The 21,365-nt window shown below is 34.1% G+C and overlaps 1 protein-coding gene across 2 annotated transcripts; it reads left to right on the top strand.

Moving 5' to 3' along the window:
- Nucleotides 1-360: 360 nt before the first annotated feature.
- On the top strand, nucleotides 361-7,362 carry LOC107919830 (uncharacterized). Of its 2 annotated transcripts, XM_041108963.1 has the most exons (5): nucleotides 378-583; nucleotides 789-1,012; nucleotides 1,349-1,758; nucleotides 2,463-3,630; nucleotides 4,033-7,362. In XM_041108963.1, exons 3-5 carry the CDS (start codon nucleotides 1,559-1,561, stop codon nucleotides 7,018-7,020), a joined length of 4,356 nt encoding a protein of 1,451 aa, XP_040964897.1. In that variant the 5' UTR covers nucleotides 378-583; nucleotides 789-1,012; nucleotides 1,349-1,558; the 3' UTR covers nucleotides 7,021-7,362. The 2 variants fall into 2 exon arrangements, with proteins under 2 accessions (XP_016704701.1, XP_040964897.1); XM_016849212.2 differs by lacking the exon at nucleotides 789-1,012 and having other exon boundaries at nucleotides 361-583.
- The last annotated feature ends 14,003 nt before the right edge of the window (nucleotides 7,363-21,365 follow it).

The following is a 21,365-nucleotide window of genomic DNA, read 5'->3' on the forward strand; positions in this document are numbered from 1 at the left end:
TGTATTTTTAATTAATAATGGTGATTGTAAAGACAAAAACAGGGGAATTTTGTCGTCTAGTTGGAGAGGGGCAACATGGGTTTCGATTTTCGACGACTTTCTAATCTAATAATCTATCAAACTCTTGTGTTTGGAATTTGCAGAAACACAAAAATATTGAAGTGATCGAATTTAAAACCCACATTTCAACCATGGAAATGGGAAAGTATTATTATTGATAAACCAAAAACAAAATATCTACAATAAATATATACTGAAGGGTTGGGTTTGTTTACCATTAGATTTTCTTTTTGAAATAAATGTATTTTTTTAAAAATCTCTCTCTCCTCTTTGTTTTTTTATATAGTGTTACTGTTTGAATAGAATGGAATGGTACTGCAGACTTTGCTTGCTTTTTTTTTTTAATATTTAATTTTAATTTAAGGGTGGGAGTGGAAGGAAAAGAAGGGGAACCTGATGCCCCTTTTGATGTGTGAGTGGGTGGCTCTGATCTTTCCTTCACTTTCTCATCTCTCTTTCTTTCTTCCCAAACAAAAACTCTCCTCCCCAAAACTACAGCCTCACTTCAATCAAATTCTCAAAGGTAACTTCTTTGCCCTAATCTTCTCTTCTCTTCTCTTCTTCTACATCTATTCTGCCTGATCTTGTTTCAAACCAAACCAAACCCACCCATCTTTCTTTTCCTGCTTCCTTTCTTTTTTTCACTCATCAACTTCCCTTCAAAAACTAATTCACTTACTAAATATATGTACATATGATTTCACCATCTCCTCTTTTTTCCCCCTCAGCTTCTGAGTTCCTTTCTCGCTTTTTCTTAACCCCAAGGTGAAGAAGAAGGAGAATCTAGTCCATGGGGTGTATATACTAGATTTCCTTTCTGGGATCTGTTCTACTATATATTTCAGATTTGGGTTTTCCCTTTTCTTTGATTTCTCTCAACTCTTTGACTACATCTATCGGTTTCATGAAGCTTAGTTGGCTCGTTCTCAGCTTCAAAATTTCCCATTTATATGTATAACTCTTGCCTTTATTATGTGATTAATTATGGTTAGCCCTTTTCTTTTTATGGGATTTGATCATTTGTTGAGAGTTTGGTAGTGGATGGTGTTGGCACAAAGTCTGAAAGAGGAGTACTTTGCTTTTCTCTGGGTTCGCCCACATAAAATAACGCTCCCCATGGACACTTTAGGCTTTGGTTGAGCAACATCTTTACTTGCGGGTTATGTTCTTTGGTTTCCTTGATGAACCAAAACGCACATGCTTCAACTACACTCCATCCCTTTCACATAAAATAACGTTCTTTCAGTGCCTTGTCTTCATCATCTTCTTGGCTTCTCTTTTATTGCAGGCTATAAATGAATGAAGATAATGAGGTTTTGAGGTTATCAGGGATCACAACTAGAAAGAAATAGGAGACAATCGAAGAGGGAAGAGATCAGAGGGGGTGAAGTGTTGTTATGCTGAAGATAAGGGGCTCTACTGCTGGAGAAAGAAGCAGTATAAGCGTGGCTTGTGACTGTTGTCAAAACAGCACAAGAAGAGAGAAGCTTTTCATCAGATGTTATCCATTGAAAACCCTCCACCAGATCCCCCATGTCCCTGCCAAGTTATAGTACAGCTGAAAAGTGGTGGTGATGAGATTGAGAGGGCTCCTCATAAGCTTCCCTTGCCTGAGGTAGATCTGCTAAAGAAGCCGTCTCTTGATAATCATCATCATCGTCATCATCATCAAACCCCACTCCCTAAATTCTCCATAAGGTAATCTAGTTTTGATGTGATTTTGATTTCCTTTCTCTCCATCTACCTTTCTCTTCAGCTTAAGAATGAATAGTAACCCTGATGCTTTTTATCCCCATGGACTCTCACAGCTTATCTTTGATCTCATCTTAAGACTTCTGTTGGGTCAGATCCAGAGTTTGTATATTATCTGGTGGCTCAGTTTCTACATGGGAACCTAACTATTGACACACCTCAAATCTTGTCTCTATTTTGGTCTTGGGGAAGGGGGGTGGGGGTTACTTTTGGTCTTAATTTTTTTGATTTCACGTCACTTTGGACATGGAATTTTATTTTCTTGGGGAGTAAACTTCTGGGAAGTTCTTGCTTCTCTTAGCTGCTACCTGTGTACTTGCCCCACTCTTTACCATTTCATGCAGAGAGGAAGTACTTTTTTCATTTTTCCTCTCTCTACTTTGCTGGGTAATTCAGTTTAATAGATCATTGAATCTTGGGTTTTGTTTTGCTTGGTCGTTTCTTCTCTCTTTTTGAGTATTGTTATGGTCCATGTGTCCCCCTCCTTCCTGACTTAGCATACAATATCAGAGTCTTCTAGATTTCAACCCCCTAAGTAGCTCTTTGGTGTTAAGTTTTCGCTTCTTTTTATCTATTGTCCCTTTTAGCATATAATTTTTTTTCACGTATTTATCTCATTTACTGACAACAGAGAAATTCTTGTACTGTAGAGATTATGTGTTCACTGCTCGGGGCAAGGATATCAGGAAGAATTGGCCATTTTCTCCCAAGAATTTGCAACTTTGTTTGAAGCATGGCTTGAAGGATCCATTGCCACCATTTCAGCCTCTTGATACTGTAAGAAACCTACCCATAGAGAGATGTGTGGTTGAAACCAATCCATTTCAGAAGCAAAATACAAGGAAATCCGGTGAAGAGCCATCTGGGTCAAACGATCATGTGGTACTAGAGTCATCCAGTGATGCTCACTCAAACCATAACCTAGCAGGTACGTGCATAGACAATAGCTCCTGCAGATCCGGAGAACATGGAAGTGGTTTACCCTCTACAATAGCTAGTGTTTCTCAATCTGATATAGACTCGGTTCTCATTAACAAGAAGTCCAGCTTACCATCAGAAACCGATACATCAGTGGAAGCATCAGCTGAAGTTCAAGCTACTGGTAAGATCCGGAAGACCGAAAACACAACTCGACCATCAGGCAAGAAGTGCAGGTTAATTGTGAAATTTGGTGCCCATTCTGATCGTAGCTCGATTGAAGATATTACTTCGAATTGTACCATGTTATCTGAATCCATGGCTTCTAAAGTTTGCCCTGTTTGTAAAACTTTCTCGTCCTCTTCCAATACCACCTTGAATGCTCACATCGACCAATGTCTTTCTGACAAATCGACTCCCAAGTGGACAGTGGATTCTAAGCTTACCCGCCATAGAATTAAGCCAAGGAAGACAAGACTGATGGTGGATGTATATGCTACTGCCAAGCCATGCACTTTGGAAGAACTTGATAGGAGGAATGGTACAAGCTGGGCCACTGCATCTAACATACCTAGACAGGATTCTGGGAAACTTGAAATATCTGATGAAGGGAAAAAGCAAAAGATTTCCTCTACTATTCCCAAGGATACTGGTGATGTAGGTGCTGTTTATTTTGATGCCAATGGTACAAAAATTCGTATTTTATCCAAGCCTAATGATGCTCCACTAGTGTCAAAAGTTGGAGATGATCCTGGACCAAACAAAGCTTTCAAAGGGAGTAAAGGAAGCAAATTCCTTTCAACCAAAAAGAAAAGGCGACATTCCTTGAAACATAACAAGTATCTTAAACTTGCTCCTCAAAGCCGAAAACTTTTCTCACATAAGACCCGTTCTTCTATGGTATGTTCTTGTTGTTTTCTCTATATCTATATGTTCTTCTTCGTACAAATTAATTTTATTTTTCTTTCTTAGCTACTTTTGAAGAACTTTGCTGCCTGTATTTGTTGTTGCCTAGCTGATTGGTTTATCTTTCTAAATGCCTTGAAAACTTATGGAATTTTGAATTGAATAAAATAAACAACCTTATATGCCTTTAGCTGTTGAACTCCATTTTCTTTTTGTAGTTTGTGATTATAAGCTCTGCAGTGACCATGGTATCTACATGCTGCAAAAATAAATAGGGTTTAAAATATAAATATTTTCTTGACCTAAACAAATTTAACTTCTCATCCTTGTGCGAATTTTGTTATCGAGTAATTTATCATTTGTAATTAATATAGTTGCTATACTGTTTTTCAACAGATAGTTGGAGGTCAAGAAGGGTGCTGTGGAGTATCTGAAAGTTGCAAGAATGAGGGATCGCATGTGCCAAGGCAGGTTAAATCAAGTGATTCTAGAAACTTTAGGGAAAAGGTGTGCTCTAAACAAGCTGGTCTTTCAAGGAAGCCTGATAATCAAGACAGACATCAACCATCGAATTGCAAACGGTATGTTACCCTGGACTTGCAGGTTCCAAGTGACCAACCACATCAAGGTGATCCTGTTGTGGAGAGAAATTGTGTTCGCAGGTTAAAAAATTTATCTGAAAATCCAATTTCTTCTCCTGAGAAATGTGAGAAGACAGAGAAGCCAGTTTATGAAGCCCCTTCAGATATGGTTGAGAGGGAGCATTCTTTGGGAAGAAAGAGAGTAAGGAGCTCCTTGTTTGGAGCCAGAATCCATAACAAGGTGGAGCTAAGGCCACTTAAGCAAAATGCGAATCAGTTGAGCAAAGACCATCCCCATCTAGATAGGCATCATATGGCGAGATCTATGAACTCTGGTGGAAATTGTTCATCTTCATTGAGCAAACAGGTGATTGATATCGATGCAAATAGTAATCCAAATAGTCCTGTCACTGCTACAACACCTATCAGTGATCGTTCTTTTGCATTCAAATGCTTCAGATCCTCACCAAAGAAAAATTTGCCGTCTGCTAGCAGCAGGCCTTCTATGGTTAAATCTGGGTCTAACTTGGTTAAGAATCATTTAACAACGGAGAGCCAACTTCATTTTATGGAAGAAATTGATGAGGAAGAATCCTGGGGTCCTGAGTCTGATCAAGAATGTGACTTGGTGCATGATGGTGCTAAAAATCAATGTGGAAGGAAAGAGATTACTAAAGAAATGTCATTTGGTGGAAGCAGCATCGGAGGAGCCCAATCTGGGGAGCAAAGAGGAAGAAGAAGTGTTTCCAGGAGGGAGGAATCCATGGCTTTGAAGAGCTTACATTCAGAACCTCGTTATTATGATAATGATGAGATGGAGAACACAGGTTCTTCTGCAAGAGGTAGTGAGAATATTCTGGATAGAGTTGATGGTTTGGAATCTATTGAGGAGACGGTCACTAGTTTGAGTCAGCCAGTAGAAACCAAGTTTAACGAACTGAGTAATCTTTCCATGAATAGGTCCAATTCTTTACAGACTAGTGAAGATTACAGCAAGCCTCTATGTGGGGGTGAAGAACTTGCTAACCTTACTGAGCCAAGTCTTGTTGGTAAACCACACATGTTTTGTGCTGAAGTTAGCGATGGTATAATTGGGCAAACAGCTAATATGGGAGGAGAATTGGATTCTGATGCAGCACAAGTGAACTCTTTTCCCGAGGTTGATCCAATACCTATTCCTGGTCCTCCAGGATCATTTTTGCCTAGCCCTAGGGACATGGGTTCGGATGATTTTCAAGGGAATTCATCATTGACCACCAGCCGAATTCAATCCTCTCAAGATCAGCTTGATTTTGTCGATGGGGACTCATCAGATTCACCAATATCTGCGGTATCTACTATCTCTAATTCTGTGGAAGCCAAGTTAGATTTGAAGTATGCGGAACCGTTAGCATTTGTTGATGCTCCTGCAGTGCTAGAAAATTATAGGTCTGGCTACTCTACTACCAAATCTGAGCCTTTAGCCGAAAATGGTGCTGCATTTCCCCATTCAAGCGCTGGACTGGATAGAACTTTGGAAGGAGAGAAGCTTAGAGTACATAGAATATCTTTTGAAAAGAGACCTTTGATTTTTAAAAATGACGATCAGCCATGCTGTTGCCAAAGAAAAGATAGATCATCTCAGGGTTTTGCTCTAAATTATCAGGAATCACAACTACTAAGGCAACGGACAATGGGTTCAATGCTGGTCCCTGCCACGGGAATGCGAATTGCTGCCAATCAAAATATCAGCCCCGATAATTTGGATGCAAGACCAGAAACAACTTCTAGGAGCAGTAGTGCGAGTTTAGGATCTGAGCAAATGGTTCTACCTGTCATGAAACTGCCTGCAGATCCCGTTCCTTTTAATGGATTCCCTGATGCTGGTGTCAAGCTTTCTGCATCCAATGATCGTGATTCTGCCACTCCGTCATCTTCTAATCCTGTTCTCAGGCTGATGGGAAAGAACTTAATGGTGGTTAACAAGGAGGAAGACAAATCTGTGCCACTTGGTCAGGCCCAGTCATTTGCCCAGAGTGATCATCCTACTCCTAAGTTTCCAACTCCTTCTGGAATCTCTCCTAGCAATATGGGGAATCAAGCTGGGATGCCATTCCATCACGCAATGTCTCAGAGTTCGTTAATCTTTGATCAGCATCCAAAAGATTTGGTGGGGCAATCTTTTGATGTCCAATTTACAAATGGCTATAGAAACCATGCAAATCTTGGAACACCACCACAATTTCCAGCTGGGATGTTTTTTGATGAGCGTGTGGACCGTGGTTTGACAACCTCCATGGAGTTCTACAAATATGAATGTGACTATAATTTGCCAGCTCAACTGAACAGACTGAAGAACAAGCCAGGTCCAGCAGCAACATATGATATGGAGAAAGTTGCAACTCTAGACGGCCGACTTAGGAATGGTGATTCTGCTGTTTCCAGTAAACAAGTAATTATCATTGATGATGAGCCTGAAAGTGAAACAACAAAGTTTGCCGACATTGCCAAACATTTCGAAGGCTCGAGGGAAAGCCCGCTAATACCTGCTGGCATTTCAATGCCATTAGTTCCTAATCATAGCATAAGGCACAGGAATCCGTTTTCTCGTTATCATTCCGAAGGAGCTTTACTAGGTGACCCAACCATGGTACAAAATAAGAACTTTAATGCAATCCCTTCGGGTCAAGCCAATACTGTTCCTGTTAGATGGGATTGCTCTTCAGAAGGTTCTGGGGTGCCACAGCGGGCTCCTCTTATGGCTATATCACCCTCGAGGGGCCATCTCAGACCTGCAGTTTATTATTCTCCGAGTTTGTCTTAGCAGCTTTGCGGGGTATGGGAATTGTTAGATGGACTGTGCTGTGCATCAGCGGGTTCCATATCAAAACTTGTACTGTATCTTGAGCGTCTCCATGACTACATACTGACACAAATTATGGGGCTTCAAAATGATTTGCAAAAGCTAAAATAATTGGTGTTGGGAGTTAATAGATTCGGTGCAAGTTTAGCAATTGAGATCTGAGTTTGTATTTATTTTTTATTTCACAAACTTTTTTGTAGTTTTTGAGGCTTCTGCTTAGACAATTAGAAATTTACCCCAAAGACTAGATAATGTATAAGCTATCCTTGAAATAAAGCCTGATAAAAAGTGTTACTATAGCCATTTTAATCTTGTTTTTCTGACGTCTATTTATTTTTGTTGTTGTCTCGACATTTTCAAATGGCTTGCCAATTTCACTAATGAATGGTACAGGGATCATGAGTTTTGAATGTTTATTTTGAAGAAATATGTGAATACTTTCATTTATTGAAATTAAATCAAGGAATGTAATGTAACATGATGAAATATTAGAACTCTGAACCTGAGATCATTGAATGTGAGAATATGTTACGTGTATAGGCACACAAACAGCATTTGTGTGTAGCCACACAAAAGAGCTATGAATTTATGGATACTTGGCTGCTGAGGAATTTTAAAAGTGAGGATGATTGCATGGCGGTGTGAGAATCTGCATGTGTGCGAGTACGAGACAATCAGTGGTAGTTAAATGTCTGAGTGAGGAAAACATATGGATCTCGAGTACACCAAATGTATATGCATGTGGTTAATTTTGATATGATGCTCATTGCTATGTATATATATTGGACATGCATGCATCCAACGGAAGGGAAGGGAAGCAAGATACCGACTAGAAGAACTAAAGCAAAAAATAAAGAAAAAAGTAAAAAAAACAAAGATATATACAAGGATGGAGGCATTAGATATAAAAATATAGGTGATGAGCATGGGAATAGGCATGAGCAGGGGGGATTTCATGATATTGATAGTACCAACTGGGATATACTTACTTAGCAGACGAGCGATGAAGAAGAAGATAGCTGAAGATAATTGCATGATCTCCTATACTTGATAATGATGATGATGCACAGCCATGGCTACGTACGTGTGTAGTTTTATTTGTTGTTATTATCACTGACGCAACCTCTTATATATAATTAATCGCAATTGGTTAATATATATCTCTTGTATATGGAGAGAATAGAATAGGGAAGGGAGTCGAGTACAGTCTGTTGTGGTCAAAAAGAAAGAAAGCGGTGGGGTTGGTTGGTTTTTGGCTGAATGGTGGAACATAAGCAGCTCAGCTCAGCTTAAATAACCAAGCTTTTTCAAAAACACCAATAATAATATACTAATTTTTAGTATCACATACTTGCATATAATTTTAAATGTTTAAATAATATATTATTTAATTTAAGTAATTAATATAAAATAATATGATTTATTATTTATTTTAATAACTAAATTATTATATTATATTCCATGACATGATTGTCCTACATTGCTTTGCTGATCTGTCTGTATTATATTATTAGTCGGTTGGTCGTCAAATCAGAAAAGGTTGAAATATGATGTTAGTCCCTACATTTTGACAAAAATTGAGATTTAATCCCTATACTTTAAAAGTTAAAAGTTAAGTTCTCCTACTTGTTTTATTTATTTAAAACTCATAGCCTAATCATTAAAACCCTAAGTATTTTCTACTAAAATTTGTTTACTTAGAATTTTGATTAAGTTGTCCTCATATAATTGGCAAAAAATAAACATGTTAAATTGACAAATTTTGGTAGAAATTGCCAAAAGTGATAATGATTGGACTAAGACTTTTAAATTGAAAAAGTAGGATTGAATTTTTAACTTTTAAAGTATATGGACTAAATCTCAAATTTTATACAAGTACAAGGATTAACAACATATTTAACCAACCAGAAACTATCAAATTTCTTTCTTTCTACTACCTCCTATATCATGTATGTATGTTGCTTGGTTTTATGTTTCAATTGGATTTATCATTTAGATACAAAAACTTTCAATGTAATAATTATAATACAAGATAAATTCTAAAATTATATATATGTGAGATGAAAATTTTCAATTTGATGTGATTGTATGTACAAGATCCTACTAGATTGCATCTCCAATCAAACTTATTGAAAAACCAGAAGCCCAACTCCCTGCCTGCATTCAGAGTTGCACCTCAATCTCATGTTCTTAGCCATTACATTTTATGATTTTACTGCATTTAAACCCTATCTGCAAAACGTCCTGATGCTTGAAATCTTCTCCCATCCCAAACCTCTCAACCGGCAATTCCTATTACCATTTTTATTAAAGTTATATATTAAAAAACGAAAAAAAAGGCATTTATAAAAAAAAATTGACTTTTTTTTATCTTTTTATTTGGTTTTTTTATAATAAGGACTAAATTGATAGTATGCACGAAGTTAAGAGTTAAATTTATTAAAATTTTAAAATTAAGACCAATTTGATAGAATTTGTAAACATTAAAAGGTTAAATTTAAAAAGTTACATATTAATTGGATTTGAATGTAATTAGACATGTGTGAGATATAATAAAGATAACTATTTATTTTTCCAATCAAAATCAATTATTATATATAACCCTTCAACCACTAAACTAAACCCAAAACAAAATAACTAACTAGAGAAGTTTTTGCAAGGCAAGTTAATTTATAAGTAGGATCAGGGGTTGACAAGTGTTCTATAAGGTATAGTAGATACATAACAATTTTTTAAGGCTGCTTGTGAAATAAAAAAAAATAACTTTTAGTGTACCAAATACTAACCTTTTTTTCAATCAGAATAAATTATTATAAGTATTGAATTAAATACCTAAACAAACTAACTAATTATAACATATAACATTTGTAACTCGTTTGGTTTCTAGTATAATAACATGAGAAAAATGTTTATTTATTATATATGTATTACAATAGTTAGAAATATAATAAATAATAGATAGTACAGATTTAAACTTGAAATTAGAAAGATTAATAAAAATTCTTGTAAAAAATAAGATATTTAAAATAAGTAAAATTTTTTCCTTCTTTTTGCTAAAAATAAGTTATGGGAATGACTAAATATTAATTATCAATTGAATTAGATTGTTGCTCACTCATATACTAAAACATGTGGCTATCAAATATATCATTGTTGTTTTAGATAAACTTTTATTTTTCCAATCAAAATTAATTATTATAAGCAAAGAATTAAATAATTAATTCAATAGCTAATTAAACTCAACCAAACTAACTATAACCAGAATAAATATAAAGGAGAATCGACACATTTACATAAAGTGAGACTTAAACATATAATCTCAAAGTTCTAAGACCTCAACTTTGTCATTGAATATGGTGTCATTAGCTATTTAATTTGCTTTTATTTGCAACAAGACAAAAAGAAATTAAAATTCAACATAAGACTCGTCAGTCAATCACTTAGGGCCTCTTTGAATGGGGGTTTGTCTCCGATGCGGTGCGTTTAACTTTTTTCTTATCTCACGCTATAATATTTAATCTCATCGTCACCGCTGTTTTTACACTATCGTAGGTAAACGCACAGCTCCTCTGAATGGGCCTTTAGTATTGGATTACTTAAGCCTTATTGACCCGAATATCATATTCAAATTCCAACAATTCTTTTCCTTATCACTTGTTAAAAAGTTAAAAATGATTAAAAACTCTACCATTAGCCACTTAACTATTTAGCATGTTTCTATTTTGACTCTAAAAAATCTTGATTTAGTCACTAACGTTCGACATTTGATATTTTGGCCACTCCTCCGTTAAATTACTAACGAAATGTTGATGTGGTCTAGGTAAAATAACAAATTTAGCCCTCTAATATTTACAAATTCTATCAATTTGGTCATTATACTAAAAAGTTTAACAAATTTAGCTTTCAACTTCACACATTCTATCAATTTAGTTTTGATTCTAAAAAGGCTTAATACATAATTTGGTACTTGAGTTTGATATTTTTTTTTCTAATGTGGTACTTGTGTTATTTTTTAATCCAATGTGATACCTGTATTTGACAAAATGTATACATTTTAGTACTTGAAGGTAACAATGTTAACCTTTTAGTATTTAACTCGGGTTTTAGAGTTGATTTGATTCATATTCATAATTAGCTAATAATATTAGCAATTAGCTTTAATCAAATCAACACTAAGAACCAAATTAAATCACATCTATAGGACTGCGTATGACAAAATAAATGTAAAATTAACCAAATTTATAATTAACACTAAATTTATTCTATTAACAATTAATTTTCATCAAATCAACAATAAAATCTAAATTAAACACTAAAAAGTTAACACCGTTTTTTTTGGTACCAAAATATATAACTTGCGTTACATACATGTACCAAATTTGACCAAAAAATGATATAAATACTAAATCAGAAAAAAAGAATATAAAACCCGAGTACCAAAAGATATATTAAGCCTTCTAAAAAACAATAAATAATAATTAAAAATAGAAAGTTGTTTAAAAATACATAAAAGTTTTAAAAAGGTTTTGTGTATTTTATAAAAATTTAAAAATTTAAAATAATGGTAATCTAAATGATACCTTAAATCAAAGTTGAATTTGATGCCAGTTTAGACATTTTCCTGACTAGCTTCTTCTAAGAGATGCTAAGCATGATATTGAAGCTAGTTAGTTGATTCAACGTTCTTGGTAACACAATCAAAAAAGCATTCATCCTAATCATGAGATAAATGTTGAGCAAAAGGGAGGGATATTTAGTCAAACCCACACATCAACTCTTCAAGGACCACATCAAGCCCTTTAGCTTTTCAAAATCAACTGGAGACTTCTCTTCCTTTTTCTCAGAATATTATCCATAACTCCCACATTTTTGGGGTTTTTTTCATCTCCATCCACCTAACGACTCTCGGCCTTCAGGTGAATCATCATCAACCACCGAACCCGCATTTGTTTATCAAGTGAAACGAAATCTCTTAATAACAACAGAAAGGGTTGTTGACAGTAACTCTTGCTCAAAGATGAGACAATACTTAATCTCACATGTCAAATTTGATAATGAATGAAATGATGTTTGGTAAAACTACCAATGCCTAATATTTCAACATCCAAAATGTAGATCAGCCTAATCACACAGAACAATAAAAGGGCTAATCTTGAAAAGTAGAAATTGGAGAATAACAAAACATAAAATGAAATAAGGATTGAGATGCTAACCTTTGAAAGAATGGGTTTTTTTGCTACAACACCTTCATCCGCCAATATATATATAATTTAGTCCTGTCTACAGCCTTGTTATAAGGGGCTTCACAATGTTCTCAATTTCCCACCAAAAATTTCAAAAGGAAGAACACCAATGGAAATTTCACGTTTTTTTTATTATAAAAATTAAAAGTTAATTTTTTTAAAAAAATAATTTATTATAATTCTTTTGAAAACTTTTTTTATAAAATTTTTAATATTTTTATTGACGAATTTTTAATTTTTTTGAATTTTTTTTATGTAGTTTGAAGTGTTTCGAATAAATACTAAATTGAGAAGATGAGTAAAGTTAAGATGACTAAATCAAAAGTTTCTAAAATTAATTAATCAAAACAAAATTAAGTTAATAGTTGTCACTATTGATGTGTTTTACCCATAAAAACACATGCACATGCACACAACGCACAACTATAATATAACGAATATATAATTGAAAAGGGGGCAATGTAGTAATTAGCAAAGCCTCTCCATCTTCTTCTGTTCTGTCATTTCCGAAAGGTGGGCGGCCGACCAGTCCAGCCCTATGTCTCAGTGTGGGCCCATCCACCTTGTGTGCCCCTCATCAGTCATCCCCACCGCCCACTTTCTTTTCCCTCTTTATTATTTATTTTGTGGGTTTACCACTAGTAGTGTAGAGAATAATAATTTCGTTTTCTGTTTCCTAAAATATGTAGTACAACTAAAATGGACCTTTCACGGCCTTTTGGCTAAGATCAAGTGTAAAATTGTTATTGCAACATTTATGGTTTTTTTACTTTAATATTATTATTAATTGCACCATTTTATCTTTAAAATAGTAATTGCACCATTTTATAAGTTCTTCTTAACTAAATTAGATTTAAACTTTTTAAGGATTGATTCAAAATTTTCAAAATAATTATATAATGGTTTAATATTTATAAAGGTGTTCAAATAAGGGTTTTTTTTACGCCTTTAGCCTAGTTTGTAGTAAAAATTAAATGAATATTGACGTGTTTATAAATAAAACACATAATAATTGAATTAGATATTGCTTGTAAAGAATAATAATGATAATAACATAATTTGAATCCTGACATATGAAATTTGAGAAGCCTTTGTTTAAGCACTTTTGAAAAAGGTTTGTCCCTTATCATTTTGAAAGGTTTAGCCCTTATATGAGCAATCCCTAAAACGTTTTGCCCCAATTTGAGCATTTAGCCATGTATTTGGAAATGTTTGGAGGATACTGATTTGTATGTGACTTTTAAAATGAAGAAGTTGCATGTCATTCTTGAATTGGTTGTTACCTTAGTCGAAAGATGGAGGTTAAAAACATTTACATTCTATTTGCCATAAGGAAGAACCCATCACTCTTGAAGATGTCTCTTTAATAATTAACCTTTCAATTAATGGGAATACGATGACAAACCTAGTGGCATCAACATAGAATGCAAGTGCAAACGATTATTGGATGTTATACCATTAAAGGATAGGTCGAAGGAATTAGATGGGTGTAATTGTTAGATCTAGTGCCCTAAGTGTAGTATTTTTTCCTGTATACACTTGTATTTTTTGAACAATTTAGTTTAATAATATCCATTAATTACATTAATACCCTTTGTATATTGTCATTAATGGTTCTTGTATACAAAGCAAAATAGAAGCAAATATTGGCTTATTGGTTATTTAACGTTTAACTAATACTATATGGTATTACATAGGCGGATTGTAATACGGAAAGATGACTTGTATTAGTAGATGAACCTGAACATGTCTTTAGTCTAATCGGAAATGAGCAAACCAATTGAAAGACTAATATATCGCCTATGAAGTCCAATTGGGGAGATGCTTTGTCTTGAGTATTAGTGTAGATGACTCCTAGAAGATAGAGAGACATAAATGTGACTGATTGGATTGACAATACATTGAATAAGACCCAAATTGAATAGATCCTAGATCTGTTTATAAATTTATTCACTTGTGATATTCATAGTGTGACATACTTTAATACTGAGGAGATGATGAACTATGTATGTGTGACTCATATACTTTTATGTAAGTAAAAACTTAAGTTCATATAGATAACGAATTGAAAGCTGGTGCATTGAGTATACAACTTCTGTAGAATGTAGCATCATTCATAATAGTGGGACTCATAACCCAATTAATAGGCAAATGATATCCTCTTATTGGCGTTACATGATAGATGAAAAATAAACGTGGCCACAAGTCGTTTGTCTTTGTAATATCACTTGATTACTATTTGATAGTAATTGACTTTTCATGAAGGAAGATGTAATGTTTACCATGAGATAAAATAGGATCATATTGAGAGAACAAATTTATCTAAAAAAGATTAAGGATATCCTATAAGAGTAATACACTGATGATATGGTCATTGCATGAGCATTGAGTAAGTAGCTTTCGTAATGGTATGTAATAATGAAGAGTTCAATCACGATACTATAGTGAAATAACTTTGTGACTAAATAAGTATATAATTAATAGACGAAAAGCTGGAACTTAATTATAAATTATTTGATCCCTAATTACATATGTTCAATTGGTCCCTTTACTAGCTCGTTGAAACTAGAAATAAATTGCATGTAGAATCAAATGAACAGAAATTGATAGAAATGATAAAGTTAGAGAAATAAGTCACATTCACAAATGAATGTGTTTTCTCGCTGAGTATAGAAATGACTTGAGAATTAATTTAAATTTTTTGAATTATTATTTAATTAAATAATTGAAGTTCAGAAATTAAATTAAATTAATTAGTCATTGTGAATCTGTTGGATATGAAAATTAAATAGATTTCCTCTTAGATTCTTTTATGGTAAAGTTTTCATAACTTTAATGAGATTAGAAAATTATTTAATTGGAAAAATTAATTTATCTAATTAAATTAATTAATAAATAATATTTATTTTGAGAAATAGAAAATTATGTATTGGGTTGGGTTAAATTATAATGTGTTGGGTTAAAAGTCTAGAAAGCACATATAATTGGATCCAATACAGGAGAGACCCAAGCCCTAGTATCGTGATAAAGACGATTTCGTCATAGGCGGGAGGGTTTAAGAATGAGGTGATGACGACAGAACGGGTTGAAGTATATGCTTTTGAAGAAAGCATAAAGATTGTGTGTTCCCTTAAAATCACAACAGTTGTGTTTGAAACTAACAATGCAAGTCTCATTAATAGAGCGAAGAATTGAGGTACGAACGTCACTGTCATAAGCGCACGGGTCAATGAAATTCATAAAGCTATGGAAAATTTTATGTCAGCTCATATTTATTGGGCCAACCGGTGTTGTAACACAGTGGCTGATTTTATTTGTAAAAAAGTGGCCGCTGATTCTTGTAATTGGTTTTTTGGCATGGATTACCCTTCAAAAATCCATGAACTTGTGATTAGTGATGCAATTTATTTGAGTTTGACCTTTTTAGGTACTGGTAGAGCTATTTGCACAAGTTTTACATAACTTTGAGATATTGTTATTCTACCAAAAAGTAGAGAGAATTTATTTTCTAAGTATAAATTATATTTTCTAGGAATTACAATTCTACCGGTTTCTATTGAGAGAGAATTACTTTTTTACTGAAAGTAATAAATCGTTTTTGGTTTTGTGACTGATTCGTGATTGTTTGAGCCCACACTCGAAGCAATCCGTAGTATGAGAATAGTGGAGAATGTCATTCGATTGAAAGCCATAAATGTCTAGAATCTGTCTCACCCAAAGCACAAAAACTTTTTAGGGAAAGTTTATTACTATGAATATCACAAACCGACTCAGTTTTCAAATTTTTAATATTCTACTTTGACAACCATTTTTAAGCCAAAATTTTCCAACAGTAACACCTTAGGAACCCAAGGAAGTAATGTATCAATAACATCTTCAGTTGTTCCATACAATTAAATTTTGAGGACAAAATTTCTTTTAAAGATAGGAGAGTTGTAACACTGACTGACTAAGGCTATCATCGACTTAAGTTAAAAGGTGTTACAATAGGTACCGATTGAAGTGTACATGGTTGAAGAAGCTTGTCGTACCAACCCTTCCACCTCATGCAACTATTGTGGAGATGTATCGATACACCAAACCTTAGATGCTTTGGATGATCGAATGAATGTTCTTCATAGACAAGTCTTGGAATAAGGTGTATACCTATGTTTCTTCCGATGTTGAAGGATGTTAAAGAGGCAAGGAGATATAGTTGTAGTTTTTCTTCTCTAGTTTATCTTTATCGGGCACTTACCAAGACTATCCATGAACCAATCAACTAGATCAGCAGCTTGCTCCTATAGACCTAGGCATGGATAAGTATATCATGGTTAGTGTTAATCTCTTCGTAGCCATGGTTAGTGTTAATCAAAGGTAAAAGTATCACATTGTTTAATAAATCATTAAACATGTTTAAGTACTAGTACTTAGTATTTGTTGTTGCATTGAATTTGGGAGTAGATTTAATGGTTGGTTGGACCATACATGTTATAGGAAGGACTTGGCACAGATATGTTGAGAAATTGATCGATGAGCTAATGTAGAAGTATGTTGATGTTTGATTCACATTCAATGAGATTCATTGTTTTGTTATTTTCCTATATAAATAGGAATTATGGGATGACCTGACTACACATGTTGTTAGGCGTCGTTTCTCTATTTGAAAGCAATGATAATTTATTTTTAGAATAAATTCTATTTTCTGAAAAAGCTTAAAGTTTCTGGTTCCCATAAAGAGAAATTAACTTTCCTATTGAAAGTTAATAAAAATTTTCATTTTGTGTGTTCTGTAACATCCCACCTGACGAAGTCCTAGTGTTCGAATATTGTTTATCGAAGTATAGTGTTTAGAGCAAGTTTTAAGTGGGTAAGGTATTAATTGTGACTAGGTATGTAACTCTGTGAGTGCGCTTTTGGGCAAAGTCTGTGCTAGGCAAGCTTGGTGGTTTGGCGAACTCCTTTGTAGAGTATACGCCACCCCAGCTATTAGACACATATGTTAAGTCCTTAGTTTGAAAGAACTATTTACTATATCATTACATTATTATTCTAGTTGGACAATATGATTAGATAAATGAGAATTGGTTAGAATACAACTAACTATAGTCGTAAGACTCACATTTATGATGAGAGAGAAAATGCTTAGTCACAGGAATCGAGGGAGTTTAGTGGGATAATCAAACTTATCCACTAAATCCAACTTCCATGTATAGTTGTGTAAGGTTGGTATTAGCTTCTTGAGCAAGTTTTACGTTTTCTCTTACACCTATATTTTCTTTTCAAATTTTTCTCTACATCTTTCTCTTAGAAAACCTAAGACTGGAGACCTGCTTGAAGATTTGGGTTCGCTGTACTCAGCCAATTCTTTCATTGTTTAGCACCTGGTAAATATCGATGAACTTTAGGTTATTTCCATAGTTATTTACGTGACCTTAGAGCTATACGCTTAAGTGTTAGTTTAGAATGTAAATGAGAAAAGTTCCTAAATTTAGGTTTCTGTAATGACGTTTCTTATAAGTTTGTTTAGTTTTCTAGTGCAATGATCTGATGAGTTTAACCATTGATATTATAGCTCAAGATACCAATAAAGGTTCTCCTGATAAGGGCAAATGTCTTGCAGTTTAATCTTACTGTATTTTTTGGTGAGTTTCTTCTTACTCCATATGTGTGTAATGCCTTGTTTATTTTTGGTTTAAGGTAAGTATGCATGTTCTATGAAGATGGATGCTTGTCGTTATTAGTCTAGTTTGTTCTGTCCGTGTTAAAAATGTAAGAACATTCCTTTGTGTGTATGCTACTACCCATTGCTTTTGAAATGGACAATGTGATCTGAAATATGGAAATGAATTCATGGCATTGCCTTCAATAAAATGAACATTGAATTGGCAAATTGCAATACTTGAAAAGGGTCATGTAGCCTCTGGTAGTGAATAAATCATGACAAAGGAAAATGAATGAAAAAATGATATGGCTTTGAATATGGATTAGGGTTTATGGCTAACACGAAGAAGATGATTTGTATGATTGCATAGGCGTAGTGTACACACCAAAAGAATAGTGTTTGACGTATAATCTATCTGTGTAATCTATCTGTATTTGGTATTCGCAACTGGCGAACTGTGTGACTGTGCTGAGTTGGAAAGGTTTACTTGAATTATATGTTTTCCCTCCGGAACACACTAAGTTCTTTGAACTTACTTAGTTACATTTCTTTCTTAGGCCTGCTGGCGAAGCAAAAAAATCTCTGAAGACTACACCAGAGGGCTATCGTCACCGTGAGACTTCTTATATTTTGTATTACGCATGACATGGGGGTGGTATCAAGACATTTACATTTTGAAGAATGTATTTTGTATCTAAACTCAAGATCATGAATCTATGGTTCCAATGAAACTTCAGTAATGTAACACCCCCTTACCCGAGACCGTTTCCGGAATCGAGCACGAGGCATTATTTAGCTTATCTTACTAATTCGGAGCATAAAAACTTAGTTTGAAAATTTATTTCACTATTTACAGCAAATCTGTCCAATCGCGCAGCAGTTACAAAATTAAGTATAACTTGAGCTACGGAACTCGAAATTCAATTCCGTAAATTTTCCCTGAAACTAAACTCATATTTATACTTACCATAATTTTTTTAGAATCTTTAGTTTAGCCAATTAGTACAGTTTATTAGTTAAAGTCTCCCCTGTTTCACTACTTGACTGCCCTGACCTCTTGTCACTAAAAATAAAATTTATCATTGTGGGATTTTCATATAGTGTTACCACTTGTTTCTACAGAAAATAGACTCAATAAGGATTCTATAAATATAAACTAAAACTCATAATTATTTTTGTACCATTTTTAGTGATTTTCTAAACTCAGAACAGGGGACTCCAAAAATAGTTTTGACCATGTCTCACTAAAATTCACATATGTTAAAATATAAAATTCATTTTGTTAAAATATAAAATTCATTTTGTTAAACCGTTATTTTCTATGAAAATAGACTCAACCGTTATTTTGTTAAACATTTAACACAAATGATTATACTCAAATGTTAAGGTCTCTAGTTTACTCTTTAATTAATCTCATTCACATTCTCTTGCTTGTTTACTTAGTTAACTCGTGATCATATCTTACTCTTCCATTGCTGAAACGTTGAGTATCATTTGATAATATAATAAGTTCTTAACTCTTATAACTTACCTGAGCTTGCCATTTACGCTTTTAATTGAACTTTCATGTACCTGATTCGTTTACTAGCCCGTTGAACCACATTGGAATAATAAGGATACTCGGGTATCTTCTGATCATAACATGCCAAAGCCATGTCCCAGACATGGTCTTACATGGGATGTTCTCATATCGGTGCCCATGCCATGTCCTAGACATGGTCTTACGGGGGACCTCTCATCTCGGTACCAACGCCATGTCCCAAACATGGTCTTACATGGGACCTCTCATCTCGGTGCCAACGCCATGTCCCAGACATGGTCTTACATGGGACCTCTCATCTCGGTGCCAATGCCATGTCCCAGACATGGTCTTACATGGGATCTCTTTACCCAAATGTCATGACATTCGTATCCAGTACCATCCTTATGTATCAACGGGACTTTTTAATTTTACTTCTCTATCATCTCATACTTAAGTCAACATTAAATAAATTTATAAAATAAATACATAATTTCTGGAAATAACAGGATTAATAATAATTATTGAAATATTGTATTTATTTATCGTAAACTTACCTCGGTATCGAATAGAGCCCAATTCACCAACTTGTCTTCAACTTTATTCTTTCCTTTGTCTAACCTCGAGTTTCGTTTTTCTTGATCTAAAATAGAAAATTTAACTTATTTAATACTCACATTCATCAAAACAGCCCTCGAATCTAACTTTTTCAAAATTACGATTTTGCCCCTAAATTTTTGCATAATTACATTTTTGCCCCAAGGCCCAGAAATTAAACTTCATCTCATATTCTTATGTTTTATGACATGATGAACATTTTTCCCTTCTATGGCAACATCAAATTTTTACTCTAACATGTACTTATGAACATTAGGTATTTTTACCGATTATGTCGTTTTACTCGTTTTCACTTAAAATCGGCTAGGAAAAGTTGTTTAACATAATTTATAGCTTCATATTCTATCATAAAACATCAAAATAAACACTTTTCACTTATGGGTATTTTTCCAAATAAAAACCCTAGGTTAAATTATTGCTAAAATAAGCTAAATTAAGCTACCGGGATCTCAAAAACGTAAAGAACATTAAAAACGAGGCTTGGGATCACTTACTATGGAGCTTGGAAGCTTGAAAACCCTAACTATGGCTTCCCCCCTTGCTGATTTCGTCCTAATGAAGAAGATGATGATTTTTGCCATCTTTTTCCCTTTTAATTCTTTTTATTACTAGATTACCAAATTGCCCCTAACTTAAAAATTTTCTATTTCACTTATCTCATGTCCATTTTTGTCTACCAACTTAACCAATAGTCTATTTACCATATAAGTACCTCCAATTTGAAATTTCATAACAATTGGACACTTCTAACATGTAGAACTCAAATTTTGCACTTCTTAGAATTTAGTCCTTTTGACTAAATTGAGTGCCCAAACGTCAAAATTTTCGAACAAAATTTTCATGAAATCATTTTGTAAAATCATAGACCATAAAAATATAAGAAAAATAAATTTTTCCTCATCGGATTTGTGGTCCCGAAACCACTGTTCCGACTAGGCCCAAAATCAGGATGTTACATTTCTCCCCCCATTTTAGGGATTTTCGTCCCCGACAATCTTACCAGTGAATAAGTTGGGATACTGTTTCCTCATAGCCTCCTCGGTTTCCCATGTTGCCTCTTCCATCCCATGTCATTGCCATAACACTTTCACTAAAGCAATTTCTTTGTTTATCAATTGTTTCACTTCTCGTGCCAAGATTCGAATCGGCTCTTCTTCGTATGTCATATCTGATCAAATTTCCACTCAGGAACTAACATAGGCTGCAATAACCTGAAGGTACCTGACATTCAGCCTTTACCTGGTGACAGATCAAGCATCTAGAAACAAATTCTGAAATATCT

Source organism: Gossypium hirsutum, chromosome D13 (assembly GCF_007990345.1).
Source record: "Gossypium hirsutum isolate 1008001.06 chromosome D13, Gossypium_hirsutum_v2.1, whole genome shotgun sequence".
In the NCBI taxonomy this organism is placed as follows: domain Eukaryota; kingdom Viridiplantae; phylum Streptophyta; class Magnoliopsida; order Malvales; family Malvaceae; genus Gossypium; species Gossypium hirsutum.

Excerpts from the sequence above, each read along its gene's own strand:
- LOC107919830 (XM_016849212.2), top strand. The coding sequence starts at position 1,559 with ATGTTATCCATTGAAAACCCTCCACCAGATCCCCCATGTCCCTGCCAA. Across the intron at positions 1,759-2,462 it reads CTCCCTAAATTCTCCATAAG|AGATTATGTGTTCACTGCTC; the intron begins GTAATCTAGTTT and ends CTTGTACTGTAG. Across the intron at positions 3,631-4,032 it reads ATAAGACCCGTTCTTCTATG|ATAGTTGGAGGTCAAGAAGG; the intron begins GTATGTTCTTGT and ends GTTTTTCAACAG.